This window comes from Panthera tigris, chromosome C1, assembly GCF_018350195.1.
Source record: "Panthera tigris isolate Pti1 chromosome C1, P.tigris_Pti1_mat1.1, whole genome shotgun sequence".
NCBI lineage: Eukaryota > Metazoa > Chordata > Mammalia > Carnivora > Felidae > Panthera > Panthera tigris.
The window spans coordinates 51,522,610-51,535,650 of NC_056667.1; the positions used below are offsets into that span (position 1 = coordinate 51,522,610).

The following is a 13,041-nucleotide window of genomic DNA, read 5'->3' on the forward strand; positions in this document are numbered from 1 at the left end:
TGTGTGGTGGTTTCATTAAACAATGTACATACTTTTTTTTAAGCATTTGTTAATACCAAGTTATCAAATATTCATGAGGAAAAGAGTATACCTTCTTAAGCTTTACACCATCATTTCTCCTCCATGAGAAATTAAGTTATTTTCACATGATCAAAAAAATTCATGACACACAATTAAAAACAAACAAGAGTCACATTTTATAAGGCAGCAATTACATTCATGCGATACCAGTGTAATTGAAAGACAGAAGACATTTCATTCGTTAGTAACACAGAATTTCTTCTAGTGGGTTTCCTAGAGCTCATTAGATATTCCCTGGCTGATTCTCCTAAGTAATTAGATTTTAACAGGATTTTCAACAGATCAGAGCAATCTCTGTGGGTGCCAATAGAAGAGTCCCCCTCTGGCCTTACCAGCAGGGCAGAGCAGATAACATCCAGACTGGGAGTTAATAGGACAATTACTGGCCTCTTTTAAATGAGTTACATTAATGCACTTAAGCTAAATGGTTCTGCATATGATTAAATATTAACATCTGCAAAATATGAAAGCATGATATGCAATCAAGTTGTGTTGTTTTAATTTCCCCAAAGAAAGACTTCCATTGTTTATATAAATGCCTTTAAACACTATGTATCAAACACTTTGAGGATACACTAATAGAAAGATGGAAACCATTCTTCTCACTTAAGAGTCCTAAAAAACACTGACTTTTAGGATGTCACTTCTGGGTATGATGGAGTGACTAAAAGAAAAAAAAAAAAGACAAATATATGAAATAATAGTTTTCAGACACTGGACAACAGGCAGTGCAAGACAATGATCCCTGAGAAAAGGGGAAATAAAAAAAGGATAAAATCAACTCCCTGAGTTCAGAGAGAGTTGAGAATTTGGGGAGGCCAAGGTGGCTAGAATACACAGGACAAGTACCAGGGAGGAGAGAGTATGAGGGAGGAGAGAGTACCAGGGTACCAAGGAAGAGAGTTCTGAAGATCTGCAGAGGGTACCCTTCAAGTCTCATGCTTAGTGTTCATCAGTATATACATAAGAGAAGACTACTCAAGGCTGAAAAAAGAACCACTGAAAAAGAGCAGGTGGAACTATTTTCAGAGCTCACACAGTGCTGGGGATCTTTCCACAGGCAGAGTTAAAAACAAAACAAAACAAAACAAAACACTTTATAATACATAAGGCAACAGATAGAGAACTCAGAAGGATATTGTCTCAGTAGTAGGGGCAAATTAGCTCTAGCTTAAAGTTGCTCTGGTGCCACTTAACAAAATTTAATGGCAAATCTCAAAAGAATCAATTTCCAAGTTATTTGAATGCCCAGAGCAATGCTCAAAAATATTTATAGGAATACAAAAGAATCAAGCACGTAAACAACATAAAATTCACAATGTCTAACACCCAAACTCACTAAGTCATGAAAGGAGCATGGAAGATATAAAAATGGCCAAAATCAAATTTCTAAAGATGAAAAATACATTGGATAGGATTAACATTGCAGACTGAAAAAAAAATAGACAATGAGTTGTGGAATAGTGAAATGTGGGACAACTTAAAGCAGCTTAATACATGAGTAGTTGCAGTCCTAGAAGAGAGGAAGAGAAGAGAAAAACTATTTGAAGAAATAACGACCAAAAATTTTCCAATTTTGATGGAAATTATACACCCAAGAAAAAAATGAAGCTATTTCATCAAAAATCAAGTAGCCTAAAATATATTAACTTAAAAAAGTTTTTTTTTAAATGTTCACTTATTTTTGAGACGGAGGGTGAGGTGCAGAGAGACAGAGGGGTACAAAGGATCCTAAGCAGGCTCTGTGCTGACAGCACCAAGTCTGATGCGGGGCTTGAGCTCATTAACTATGAGATCATGACCTGAGCTGAAGTCAGACGCTCAACCGACCGAGCCACCCAGGCACCCCTAAAATGCGCCGACTTTTATTTTTTTATTTATTTATTTTTTAACGTTTATTTATTTTGAGACAGAGAGAGACAGAGCATGAACAGGGGAGGGTCAGAGAGAGGGAGACACAGAATCTGAAACAGGCTCCAGGCTCTGAGCAGTCAGCACAGAGCCCGACACGGGGCTCGAACTCACGGACCGCGAGATCATGACCTGAGCCGAAGTCGGACGCTTAACCGACTGAGCCACCCAGGCGCCCCTAAAATGCACTGACTTTTAAATGCATTGTAGATACACTGTAAATGTCTCTAGCAGAAACCAAAATATATTGGTCCAGACCTGATCCAAAGTCAGTCACATGCTTGGTTCCTATGATAAGATTTTCTAAGAGTAATTTTCAGTCTGATGCAAATAGTCTATTTTGCCACTAAGTATCATATTTCAGATGTTTTATAATGAATTATATTCTCTACTTATTGACTTTACACAGAAATGTTTCCTTCTTTTCCTCAGCTGCCACTAAGGTGCTCGGTCTTTCTGAAGCAGCCATAGGCCACGTGGGGATGAGGCCCTCCCCTTCAACCACTTGGCCAGCACTGCACCTGTCAGCGCCTGTTTAGCACTCCCTTGCACCATGGCCTCAGTCTTGGAGCTCACCTGCATCTACTTGGTCCTCATCCTACAGGACGATGAGGTGCACCATGGCCTCAGTCTTGGAGCTCACCTGCATCTACTTGGTCCTCATCCTACAGGACGATGAGGTGATGGTCACAGAGGCTAAGATCAATGCTCCCATTAAAGCAGCAAGTATAAATGTTGAACCTTTCTAGCCAGGCTTATTTGCAAAGGCCCTGCCCAATGTGAACACCAGGAGCCTCATCTGCAATGTAGGGGCTGGTGGACCTGCACCAGCAGGAGGTTCTGCTCCCTCCACCACTGCTGCCCCAGCTGAGAAAGTGGAAGCAATGAAAAAAGAATTAGAGTCATCTGATGATGATATGGGCTTTTGTCTTTTTGACTAAACCTCTTCTGTAACCTTTTCAGTAAAAAGCTGAACTCTTAGGGGCACCTGAGTGACTCAGTCAGTTGAGCAATCAACTCATGATTGTGGCTCAGGTCATGATCCCAGTGTTCTGGAATCGGGCTGAATCGGGCTCACTGCTGAGTTTGAGCCTGGTTGAGTTTCTCTCTTTCTCTCCCTCTGCCCTCTCCCTCTCAAAACAAAACAAAACAAAACAAAACAAAACAAAAAACAAAAAAAAAAAACACCTGAATTCTTAACAAAGTAAAAATAAATACTCCAAAACATTATTATAAAATATCAAATTAGACCCCAGCAAGTACAGAGGCAGGGGCCTGAACCAGACAAATAAGTTCTGGTGAGCACTTCCTCTATCCTTTCATTGGCTTTTATTCACTTGGATAAAATAGGGAACAGGATCAGCAAGAGAATTTTGGTTGAAATGACACTTGAATTTTTTAAGCTGAGCCACAAGCTCCACACCAACTCTCAAACAGCAAAGCTCCGTGCATGTCTGCAGCCCCCAAAATGTGGTAACATTCAGATGGCCTTGAATTTTACCTCCCTGTTTCTATTTGCCCACAAATTTAGTTTCTAATTCTATTTCCCCTCGTGGAGTTTTCAAATGTCTGAGCCTTGTTTTATGTACATGAAGTATTCCAGAGATTTTAAATTGAAACAGAACTTTTTTCAATCTTAATTACACCTTACGGGCATTTGGAGAACTTGTTATCTAAAAGAATTCTTTGAGTGTATTGATCATTTTCTGAACTTTTTGTCTAAATCTGATTTTTATACATCAAATTTGCTTAACACTAGGTACTCAAAGATCTCAGAAAGATAGAGATAACAAGTCAATCCATTTTAGAAAATGTGTTGAATCAACCTGGCCAAAGAAATCATACTAGTCATACTGAGACCCACACAGAAACCAGCATTTGCAAAGACATCAAAAAAATCAAACAATTGGCCTAAATGAACTATAATGGACTCTAGTTTCCCTTTCCTTACCCCTTTTCTGAGATTTTTCAGTCCTGTTTTACACAATGAACTGGAAATGTTTTAGTGGCAAGCATATTTGTGGATGGTCCAGAGGACATTTAAGTATGTTCTACTAAAACAGATCACTGATGGAAGAAAAGACAGGGTAGGGCAGGTGCCTGGGTGGTGTCCGTCTGTCCAACTCTTGATTTTGGCTCAGGTCATGATCTCACTGTTCATGAATTTGAGCCGCACATCCAGCTCCACTCTGACAGTGCAAAGCCTGTGTGAGAGTTCTCTCTCTCCTGTTCTCTCTGCCCCTCCCCTGCTCACTCTCTCTCTCAAAATAAATAAACTTAAAAATTAAAAAAAAAAAAAGGTAATACATATGAAAGAGGACAAAGGGTAATACTCCCATGGCTAACTGCATGATTTTTGAAACACTAGAAAGCAGAACTAAAATCTATAACGTGAAGTTGCAGGAAGACAAATTACGCCCAACATAACACTATACTTTCTAACTTCCTAAACTTTCTTCTTTTTTTTTTTAAGTTTATTTATTTATTTTTGGGAGAGAGAGTGGGGGAGGGACAAAGAGACATGGAGAGAGAATACCAAGTAGTCTCTGCACTGTCAGTGTGGAGCCTGATGCAGGGTTCAAACTCACTAGTGGTGCGATCTTGACTGGAGCCAAAACCAAGAGTTGGACACTTACCCAACTGAGCCACCCAGGCGCCCCTTTCTTAAACTTTCTAAAAATCAAATATCAAGTGTCCCATTGCTCTAAGTGTGCAAATATTGACTGCCCATTTGGCAGGGATTTTGTACACAGAATTCAAGTGTTGTATAGGACATTAAATTACACAACATTTAAAGACCTAATCTTTAAGTCTTTCTAAACATTCAAATCATCTGATTCTACGATCCTAAATGCCTTGGTGTTCATATTAGGAATTTCCTTTGCCCTAAGTTCTCCATAGAATGACTGTAATACCCATCCCTTTCTTGTATGTAGGAAATATTGGACTATAAGGAGACCTAGGGTAGATCTGGTTCTATCACTAATTTGTTGGGTAACTTAAAATAAATTATTTTTTAAAATTCTTTTCTTTTTTTTAAGTTTACTTACTTATTTTGAGAGAGAGAGAGCAGAGGAGGAGCAGATAGAAAGGGAGAGAGTGAATCCCAAGCAGACTCCTCACTGTCAGTACTGAGCCCAATGTGGGGCTCAACCCCACAAACCATGAGATCATGACCTGAGCTGAGACCAACAGCTGGGTGCTCAACAGACTGAGCCACCTAGGCACCCCTACACAAATCATTTTTATTTCTTGGTTTGGGTTTTGTCATCTGCAAGTGTGGCCTGGGGGCTCTAAATACATATCTCAAGAGTTCACTCCACATTATATACTTTACTTCCCCAATTCTCTGACTCTTACCTGTGTATCAGCCAAGCACTTTGCTAGAATAACTAGCCAAAATTCTGTTTCTGGCATTCAGAAAAATGCAAAATCTCTGATATTATAATTCCATGTTGTTGATGTGGGAAATCATACAGTCAAAACTGACTTCTACCTGTTTGCTTCAACCATACCCATTCACAGTGGCCAATCATAAAGAAAGACCTTTGAAGTTTCTCTAGTCATCAGTGACCTTCACACACCAGCTCCAACATTCAACTTGCAGATTGTATTATCAAACAGTTTTACATCCTTTATAAGAATCATATTGCCCCTGCTCCCAAAGCAATTCTGTGCTATAATCCTAAAAAAGAGCAAGTAGATGAGCTCCAAGTTCAAATTAAATTTTTTGGCCATTGCAATATTTAAAAATATTAGCTGTACCATTTCATGCTGCTTCTAAAATAAATATCGAGAGGATATTACCAAAAGACATGTTAAATGTAGGGGCACTTGTACCCCAATGTTTATAGCAGCACTCTCAACAATAGCCAAATTATGGAAAGAGCCTAAATGTCCATCAACTGATGAATGGATAAAGAAATTGTGGTTTATATACACAATGGAATACTACGTGGCAATGAGAAAAAATGAAATATGGCCTTTTGTAGCAACGTGGATGGAACTGGAGAGTGTGATGCTAAGTGAAATAAGCCATACAGAGAAAGACAGATACCATATGGTTTCACTCTTAGGTGGATCCTGAGAAACTTGACAGAAACCCATGGGGGAGGGGAAGGAAAAAAAAAAAAGAGGTTAGAGTGGGAGAGAGCCAAAGCATAAGAGACTGTTAAAAACTGAGAACAAACTGAGGGTTGATGGGGGGTGGGAGGGAGGGGAGGGTGGGTGATGGGTATTGAGGAGGGCACCTTTTGGGATGAGCACTGGGTGTTGTATGGAAACCAATTTGACAATAAGCTTCATATATTGAAAAAAAATAAAAATAAATAAAAATAAAAAAATAAAAATAGGGAAAAAAAAGACATGTTAAATGAATCCCTCTGAGAAATATGCCAAATACAGGACAGAAAAATGACTAATTCTTTTCTTATAGCAACTCATCAAAATTGACTGTCCAGTCATTTGCATACCCCTAACTCTAAGCTACATTCAGAAGAATCTCATTAAAATGAAAACTCACCTACCAGCTTAATATTCTGTCCAGTGTTGACATTATGATATTCTTTTGCAGTATAGAGATGGGTCTTTATAGATTTCTTCTCTTAATCTTTCATGCATTTGATCCAAAAACTCTACTTCAAAAACAATTAAAATAAAACTGAACTCTTGTTTCCTGCCAGAGGATTGGTTGCTAGTGAAATCTAGTTGCTGAATGTTTGAAGTCATTATGGAAAAATGGCATTTCTTGTTGTGTAATGCCTGCTTCATGCTGTTATCTGCTCCCAAAAGATGTTTTCTTTTCTTTCTTTCTTTCTTTCTTTCTTTCTTTCTTTCTTTCTTTCTTTCTTTCTTTCTCTTTCTTTCTTTCTTTCTTTCTTTCTTTTCTTTCTTTTTAAGTAAGCTCTATACTCAACGTGGGGCTTGAACTCATGAACTCGAGATCAAGAGTTGCCTGCTCCACTGACTGAGCCAGCCAGGCACCCCAAAAGATGTTTCTTAAAGGGGTGAGACCAAAGACATACCTTTCCTATCTACCATCCAGGAATATGCAGGTAAGAAAAAAAGAACCACGGATGGGTAATAACAAGAAAAGCCTACCCTCAGTAACTATTAGCAGTTTAAACACGTCAATGTATTAACGCCTATGATTTTACTTGATGTACTGTTAACTTTTTAAGGTTACATAAGGCATGAACTCCCATTCACAGGAAGGGAAAATGAAACAGAAATCACTTGCCTGGTCACACAATGAACTTGCTATGGACTGAATTATGCCTCACCCCCCAATTCATATTGAAGCCCTTACCCGCAATGTGACTATATTTGGAGACAAAGACTATAAGAAAATTATTAAAGGTTAAAGTAAGTCATAAGGGTGGGTCCCAGATTTGATAGGATTAATATTCTTATGCAGAGAGTGCTGGCTTACTGTACCTGAGTGCACACAAAGAAGAGGATGTGTGAGCATACAGCAAGATGGCAGCCACCTACAAGCCAGGAAGAGTCCTTTCCAGAAACCAACTATGCTGAAATTCTTAATCTCAGATTTCTAGCCTCCTGATCTACAAAAATTAAATGTCTGTTGTTTAAGCTACTCAGTCTACAGTATTTTGTTATGGCAGTCTAAGCCAAGAGCTAATGATCATGAAACTTCTCCTAGAACCAAAGTCTTTTGACTCTGTCTTGTGTATGTATGTCGGCATAGCAGAGTAGTCAGCATTGAAGTACTAAGAATGATCATTTAAATTCCAAGCAATTTTTCCTGAACTTATAATGTGACTGCTATGTCTTTACCTTCCATCAACTAATAGAAGTACTGGGGTGACTGGGTGGCTCAGTCAGTTAAGCATCCAACTCTTACTTTAGGCTTAGGTCATAATCTCACTGTTCGTGAGTTCAAGCCCCACATCGGGCTCCATGCTATCAGTGCAGAGCCTGCTTGGGATTCTCTCTGTCCCCTCTCCTCCCCCCACCTCTCTGCTTTCCCCCATGTTCTCTCTCTCTCTCAAAATAAACAAATAAACATTTTTTTAAATAATAGAAGTATTGTTGCCATGAAGATACTCCTTACAGGGGAAAAATGGAAGCATCATCATAAATGTGCAACAAATCCTGTGGATTTCTCTCTAGCAATAAACTTTGAAACTGATTCCCTTTTTGAAAAACTACACTTGTTATTGGGGAGTGATTTTCTTATGCTTCATGTTCCCTTCCTGTGAAGAGAGCTAAGGCCTCTCTCTACCCCCATACATTCAAACCTAACTGGTAAATTTTGTAAAGAATAACTAGACATGCTCCAGTTGGCTCAATTCTTTTTTCTCTTGAGATGAACCTGTCCAGAGAAAGCACAAATTCTTTGTTCTTCCATGTTAAAAATCTTACTTCAGCAGTCCTTCCATGCAAAGAAGTCCAAGACCTAGTAGATAAGCATACCTGAAGTCAGGATATTGTTAGAAAGCCCATTTGGCTCCCACGCTAAGCCAATTTATCCTGTATCAGTAATAAAGGGGGTATTTTGGCTCCAGTGTTTACTCTTTTTTCAAGTTTCTGGAATTACTCAGAAAGAGGAAAAGCAGTGTGTTATTTAATGCAAGTCCTTTCAGAGACCACCAGCATAACTGCAGGACAAACCTTTGTATTCTATTACCCCTACCATTTGAGAGGCCAGGAGAAAACATGTACCTTAATGGAGGTGGAATTATCCTTGCAATGACTGCAGTAAATGTTTGTTGAAGGGGAAAAAAATGGAAAGAGAAGATATACCATATATACCCAGTTTTAATGGAAAGCCTATTTCTGCCATATACATTAGAGAAATTGTTCAAGAACAGTTCATCCATGTGAAAATATTAGCACTGTAATTCTGCCAAGGTCAGTAAGACCTAGTGATTTGCTGAGATATCACCTTCATTTCACCAGGTAAATAAAGGTTCCTTTTTCAGTATGTCCTATCCAAGAAGGTACTCCATAGCAACAGTTAAATTATGAATACAGCACATATGTTCCATACCATATCATTTACAGCACAATTTAGCATAGACATAATGCTTTGTAACAAACTACAATACCATTCACAAAATGCATTTAAATAGCATAATTTAGTTCATTAAATTCAGTCATTTACAGTAAATCAAAATCATCATAGGAATTGAAGAGAGTACACAGTTGTTTGTTTGAATAGTTAAGCTAGGTAAGTCAATTTCTTTTTGAAGGTCAAGGACAGAGTTGTTTCCACTTTCTGTTATAAAAAAGATACAGCTGGTGTCAAAAGATAATTTAATGTCACCTCAAAATGATCAACCCTCTTTTTTTTTTCCCCTGTCTCTCTCTCTCCTGGTTGCATATCATATCACTGCCACTCCTGAAATATATCCAACTCCTCGAAAACATTTTATATACTAGTTAACTAGAATGTGTCTGCAGACTTTACAAAATCTCAAATGTACAGATTTTTTTCAGATTTTTACCAAAATATGTATATTTGGCTCTGAGAAAGGTTCAAACACTAAATCACAGTACAGGCAGTCATCTGTTTATCTGTCTGTTTTTCATACCATATTGTAAGTCCCATGTGAGTAGGAGTCTAGTCAACCATACTTAGATTCCTACAACCTAGCACAGTGTTTGTTGATTGTAAATTCCTTGAAAGCAAGGATTGGTTCTTTGTAAGTTTTATTCCTTCTGGCCCTTACCATAATGCTTTACACATACTTAGTAAATATTTGTTGATTTAAAAATCTTTGGTGGGGGGCGCCTGGGTGGCTCAGCCAGTTAAGTGTCTGACTTCGCCTCAGGTCATGATCTCACGACTCCTAAGTTCAGACCCCACATTGGGCTCTCTGCTGTCAGCACAGAACCCACTTCTAATCCTCTGTCTCCCTCTCTCTCTGCCCCACCCTTGCTTGCTCTATTTTTCCTTCTCTCTCTCTCAAAAATAAATAAACATCAAAAACAAATCTTTTTGGGGGTGTCTGGCTGGCTCAGTAGGTAGAGTATGTGCTCTTGATCTCGGGGTCATGAATTTAAGCCCCACATTGGGCAAAAAGATTACTTAAAAAAATAAATAATAAATAAACACATTTTTGGAGGGGCTTACCTCAAGATATATTTTGTAAACACACAAATTCAGTATATTTTTATTGTCTTAGTAAAGTAGTGCCTAGAATATTAAAGACTAAGAAAAGACAGGCTTCAGAATTTAACACAAATTACTTGACCTGATCTCATTGTTTCACTATCCAGTGCATTCCGAGCAGAACCACACTCCAAGTGGACACAATTATGTCTTCACCTTACATAAATCTTTTTCTTAGCCTTTGCCTGAGATGCTTTCACCACAGACTCAGTATGAGGATTTAAGCCCTGATACAACTGCTTTAAAGCCAACACTATCCTAGGCAGCATTTACAGACTCAGCATTTATCCAGACATCCGACAATTTTATGCGTGCTTTACACTAGGCACTGTGTTAAATGCAGAAGATATGGACTCAATACCTGAATTCTGTCCTCAAGCTGCTTAGAATCTAGTCGGGTACCCCATCAACAGTGCAGTGTCTAGGGTAACCACAAAGTACTCAGAGAAAGAGCACGATATCCTGATAATAAGATACCAATTCCCTTTGCTTGGCACCTGCCCATATAAAGAACTGATTTCCATTCTCAGCACATTTTGAGAGCGCCAATGATGCACTGGAGGAAGTCTAAAAGAGAGCTGCCAGGTGGAAGGATTGCCTTCTCACATTTCCTCCCCTCAGGTTACCTCATTCCTTCCTTAAAGAGGAAGGAGAATGGGAAAGACTGTTAGAAGCTCAAGGGGAATTTTTTTTTTTTTTTTGAGAGTAACTGTTCTTGCAAGTATCTGAGTATTTCTGGGGTGAGTATTGCTGATTTGAGGAACCGCGTCCAAGTCCCTTACATGAACAGCCTGTAATTGTATTAATTCCCTATGTGGAGAGTATTAGTAGCTCCACAGAGCCCAAGCAATAAAAGTACAAACTCCTTAGACTGCATAGAAGATCTCTGTCATCTGGCTTCATTCTTGTCCCTCTTTGTAACAGAGACTGCTAATATCCTCCAATATCCATTTCCCCTCTTCTATTAGTAATAAAAATTTTAGCTGGTAAAAAGGCCACCCAGAAAAAAGACGTTTCCCAGTTTCCCTGCAGCTAGGTGTGGCCATGTGACTGAATTCATGCCAATGACATGCAAGTGGAAATGTCAGGTTTCAACTTCTGGGAACCATAAGAGACAAAGGATGCCTACTTATTTTGCTGATTGGGATATGAATATCATGACTAAAGTTCCATCCTGGACTTTGATGACAAGGGCCACGCCCTAGCGATGGTGTACCAGAAAGTTAGAAAGAACTGGGTCCTTGATGACTTTGTGGAAGAGAGCCAACCTATCAGTTCTGGATTGCCTACCTCTAGATTTTTAACTGAAAGGGAAATTATCTTCTATCTTATTTCAGCCACTAAATTCAGCCATTGTTGGCAGACTCTGTTGTTTGCAAATTCACTTTCCCCCAGTTCCTCCCCTAGTGGTCTGATATAAGCCAGGCACTGTGCCAAGTCTCCAAAAACAGTATCTTATTGAATCCTTACAAATTCTCTGTTAGATAGCTACTATTTTACTATTAGCTCCATTTTACAGATGAAGAAACAGACTTAGAAAGATGAATCTACTTGTTAAAAAGAAGTAAAGCCAGGTTTTTGAGCCCAGACAGGTTGTCCCCAGAGGCTATGCTCTTAATCTCTATGCCATATTACCTGCCTTAGACAAAACTGCTTTCCCTATTCCATGTCTTTACTCATATTCTTCCCTTGACACCTAAAATGACTTTCTGCCTTCCTGATGCCCTTTCCTTTCTAAACGCCTCCTTCCAAATGAAGATTCTAATGCAGAGGCACCTGGGTGGCTCAGCTGGTTGAGCATGGACTCTTGACCTCGGCTCAGGTCATGATCTCACGGGTCATGAGCTCAGACCCCAAGTGGGGCTCTATGCTGATAATGTGGAGCCTGCTTGGGATTCTCTCTCTCTCTCTCTCTCTCTCTCTCTCTCTCTCTCTCTCTCTGTCTCTGTCTCTCTGCCTCTCCCTCACTCTCAGTCTCTCTCAAAATAAATAAATAAATTTTTTAAAAATGATAAAAAAAAAAGAGAGAAATCCCTCCTCAAACGAGTCCATTGTACTTTGATTATGCCTCTACTACATCACTTTGCATATCCTACCCTATTAATCTCATTAGTTGTGTTATGTGCCAGTTTTCCTCCATATATTTTAAGTTCCTGGGGCACCTGAGTGGCTCAGTTGGTTAAGTGTCCAACTTCAGCTCAGGTCATGATCTCACAGTTTGTGAATTCGAGCCTCATATAGGGCCGTCTGCTGTCAACACAAAGCCTGCTTTGGATCCTCTGTCTCCCTCACTCTCTGTCCCTCCCCCATTCATGATCACTTGCTCACTCTCTCTCTCAAAAATAAATAAACATTTAAAAAAACATTAAATTTAAGATACATATATGTTTTTTAAGTTCCTTGAGGATAAGAAACATATTTTATTTTTCCTTTTATTTCCCATAGTACCTAACAGTAAAATTCAATAAGTGTTACTTGAATTGCTAAAAAAAATTCTCATTGAAAGATATGAGTTTTTGACTATCTCATAAATGAAAGACAAGTAGTGAGTTGAAGTCCTATATAACTGAAACTCTATAATAAGAGCACTGTCCAAGAGAACTTTCCATAATGATGAAAACATTCTCTATCTGTGATGCCCAATACAGTAGCCACTAGCCATATTTGGCTATGAAGCACTTGAAATATGGCTAGTAAACTGAGGAAATAAAATCTTTATTTCATTTAATTTTAATTAATTTAAGTTTAAATAGCCACATGTCAATAGTAGCTACCCTATTGGATCCCGCAGCTCTAAAGACTCTGTGTTGAAGCTTTAAAAAAACAGCTCCATCATGCTTTATATAGAACAAGTGCTCAGTAAATTTTTGCCATGGTTCTTTGAATTGAATTTAGGTGAATAACAACCTAAG

General features: G+C 38.8%; 1 protein-coding gene across 1 annotated transcript; it reads left to right on the forward strand.

Moving 5' to 3' along the window:
- Positions 1 to 2,612: 2,612 nt before the first annotated feature.
- On the forward strand, positions 2,613 to 2,933 carry LOC102963783 (60S acidic ribosomal protein P1-like). The gene is made up of 2 exons (XM_007089857.1): positions 2,613 to 2,687; positions 2,760 to 2,933. The coding sequence occupies exons 1-2, from the start codon at positions 2,613 to 2,615 to the stop codon at positions 2,931 to 2,933; spliced, it is 249 nt and encodes an 82-aa protein (XP_007089919.1).
- The last annotated feature ends 10,108 nt before the right edge of the window (positions 2,934 to 13,041 follow it).

Excerpts from the sequence above, each read along its gene's own strand:
- LOC102963783 (XM_007089857.1), top strand. The coding sequence starts at position 2,613 with ATGGCCTCAGTCTTGGAGCTCACCTGCATCTACTTGGTCCTCATCCTA. Across the intron at positions 2,688-2,759 it reads ATGAGGTGATGGTCACAGAG|GCCCTGCCCAATGTGAACAC; the intron begins GCTAAGATCAAT and ends TTATTTGCAAAG.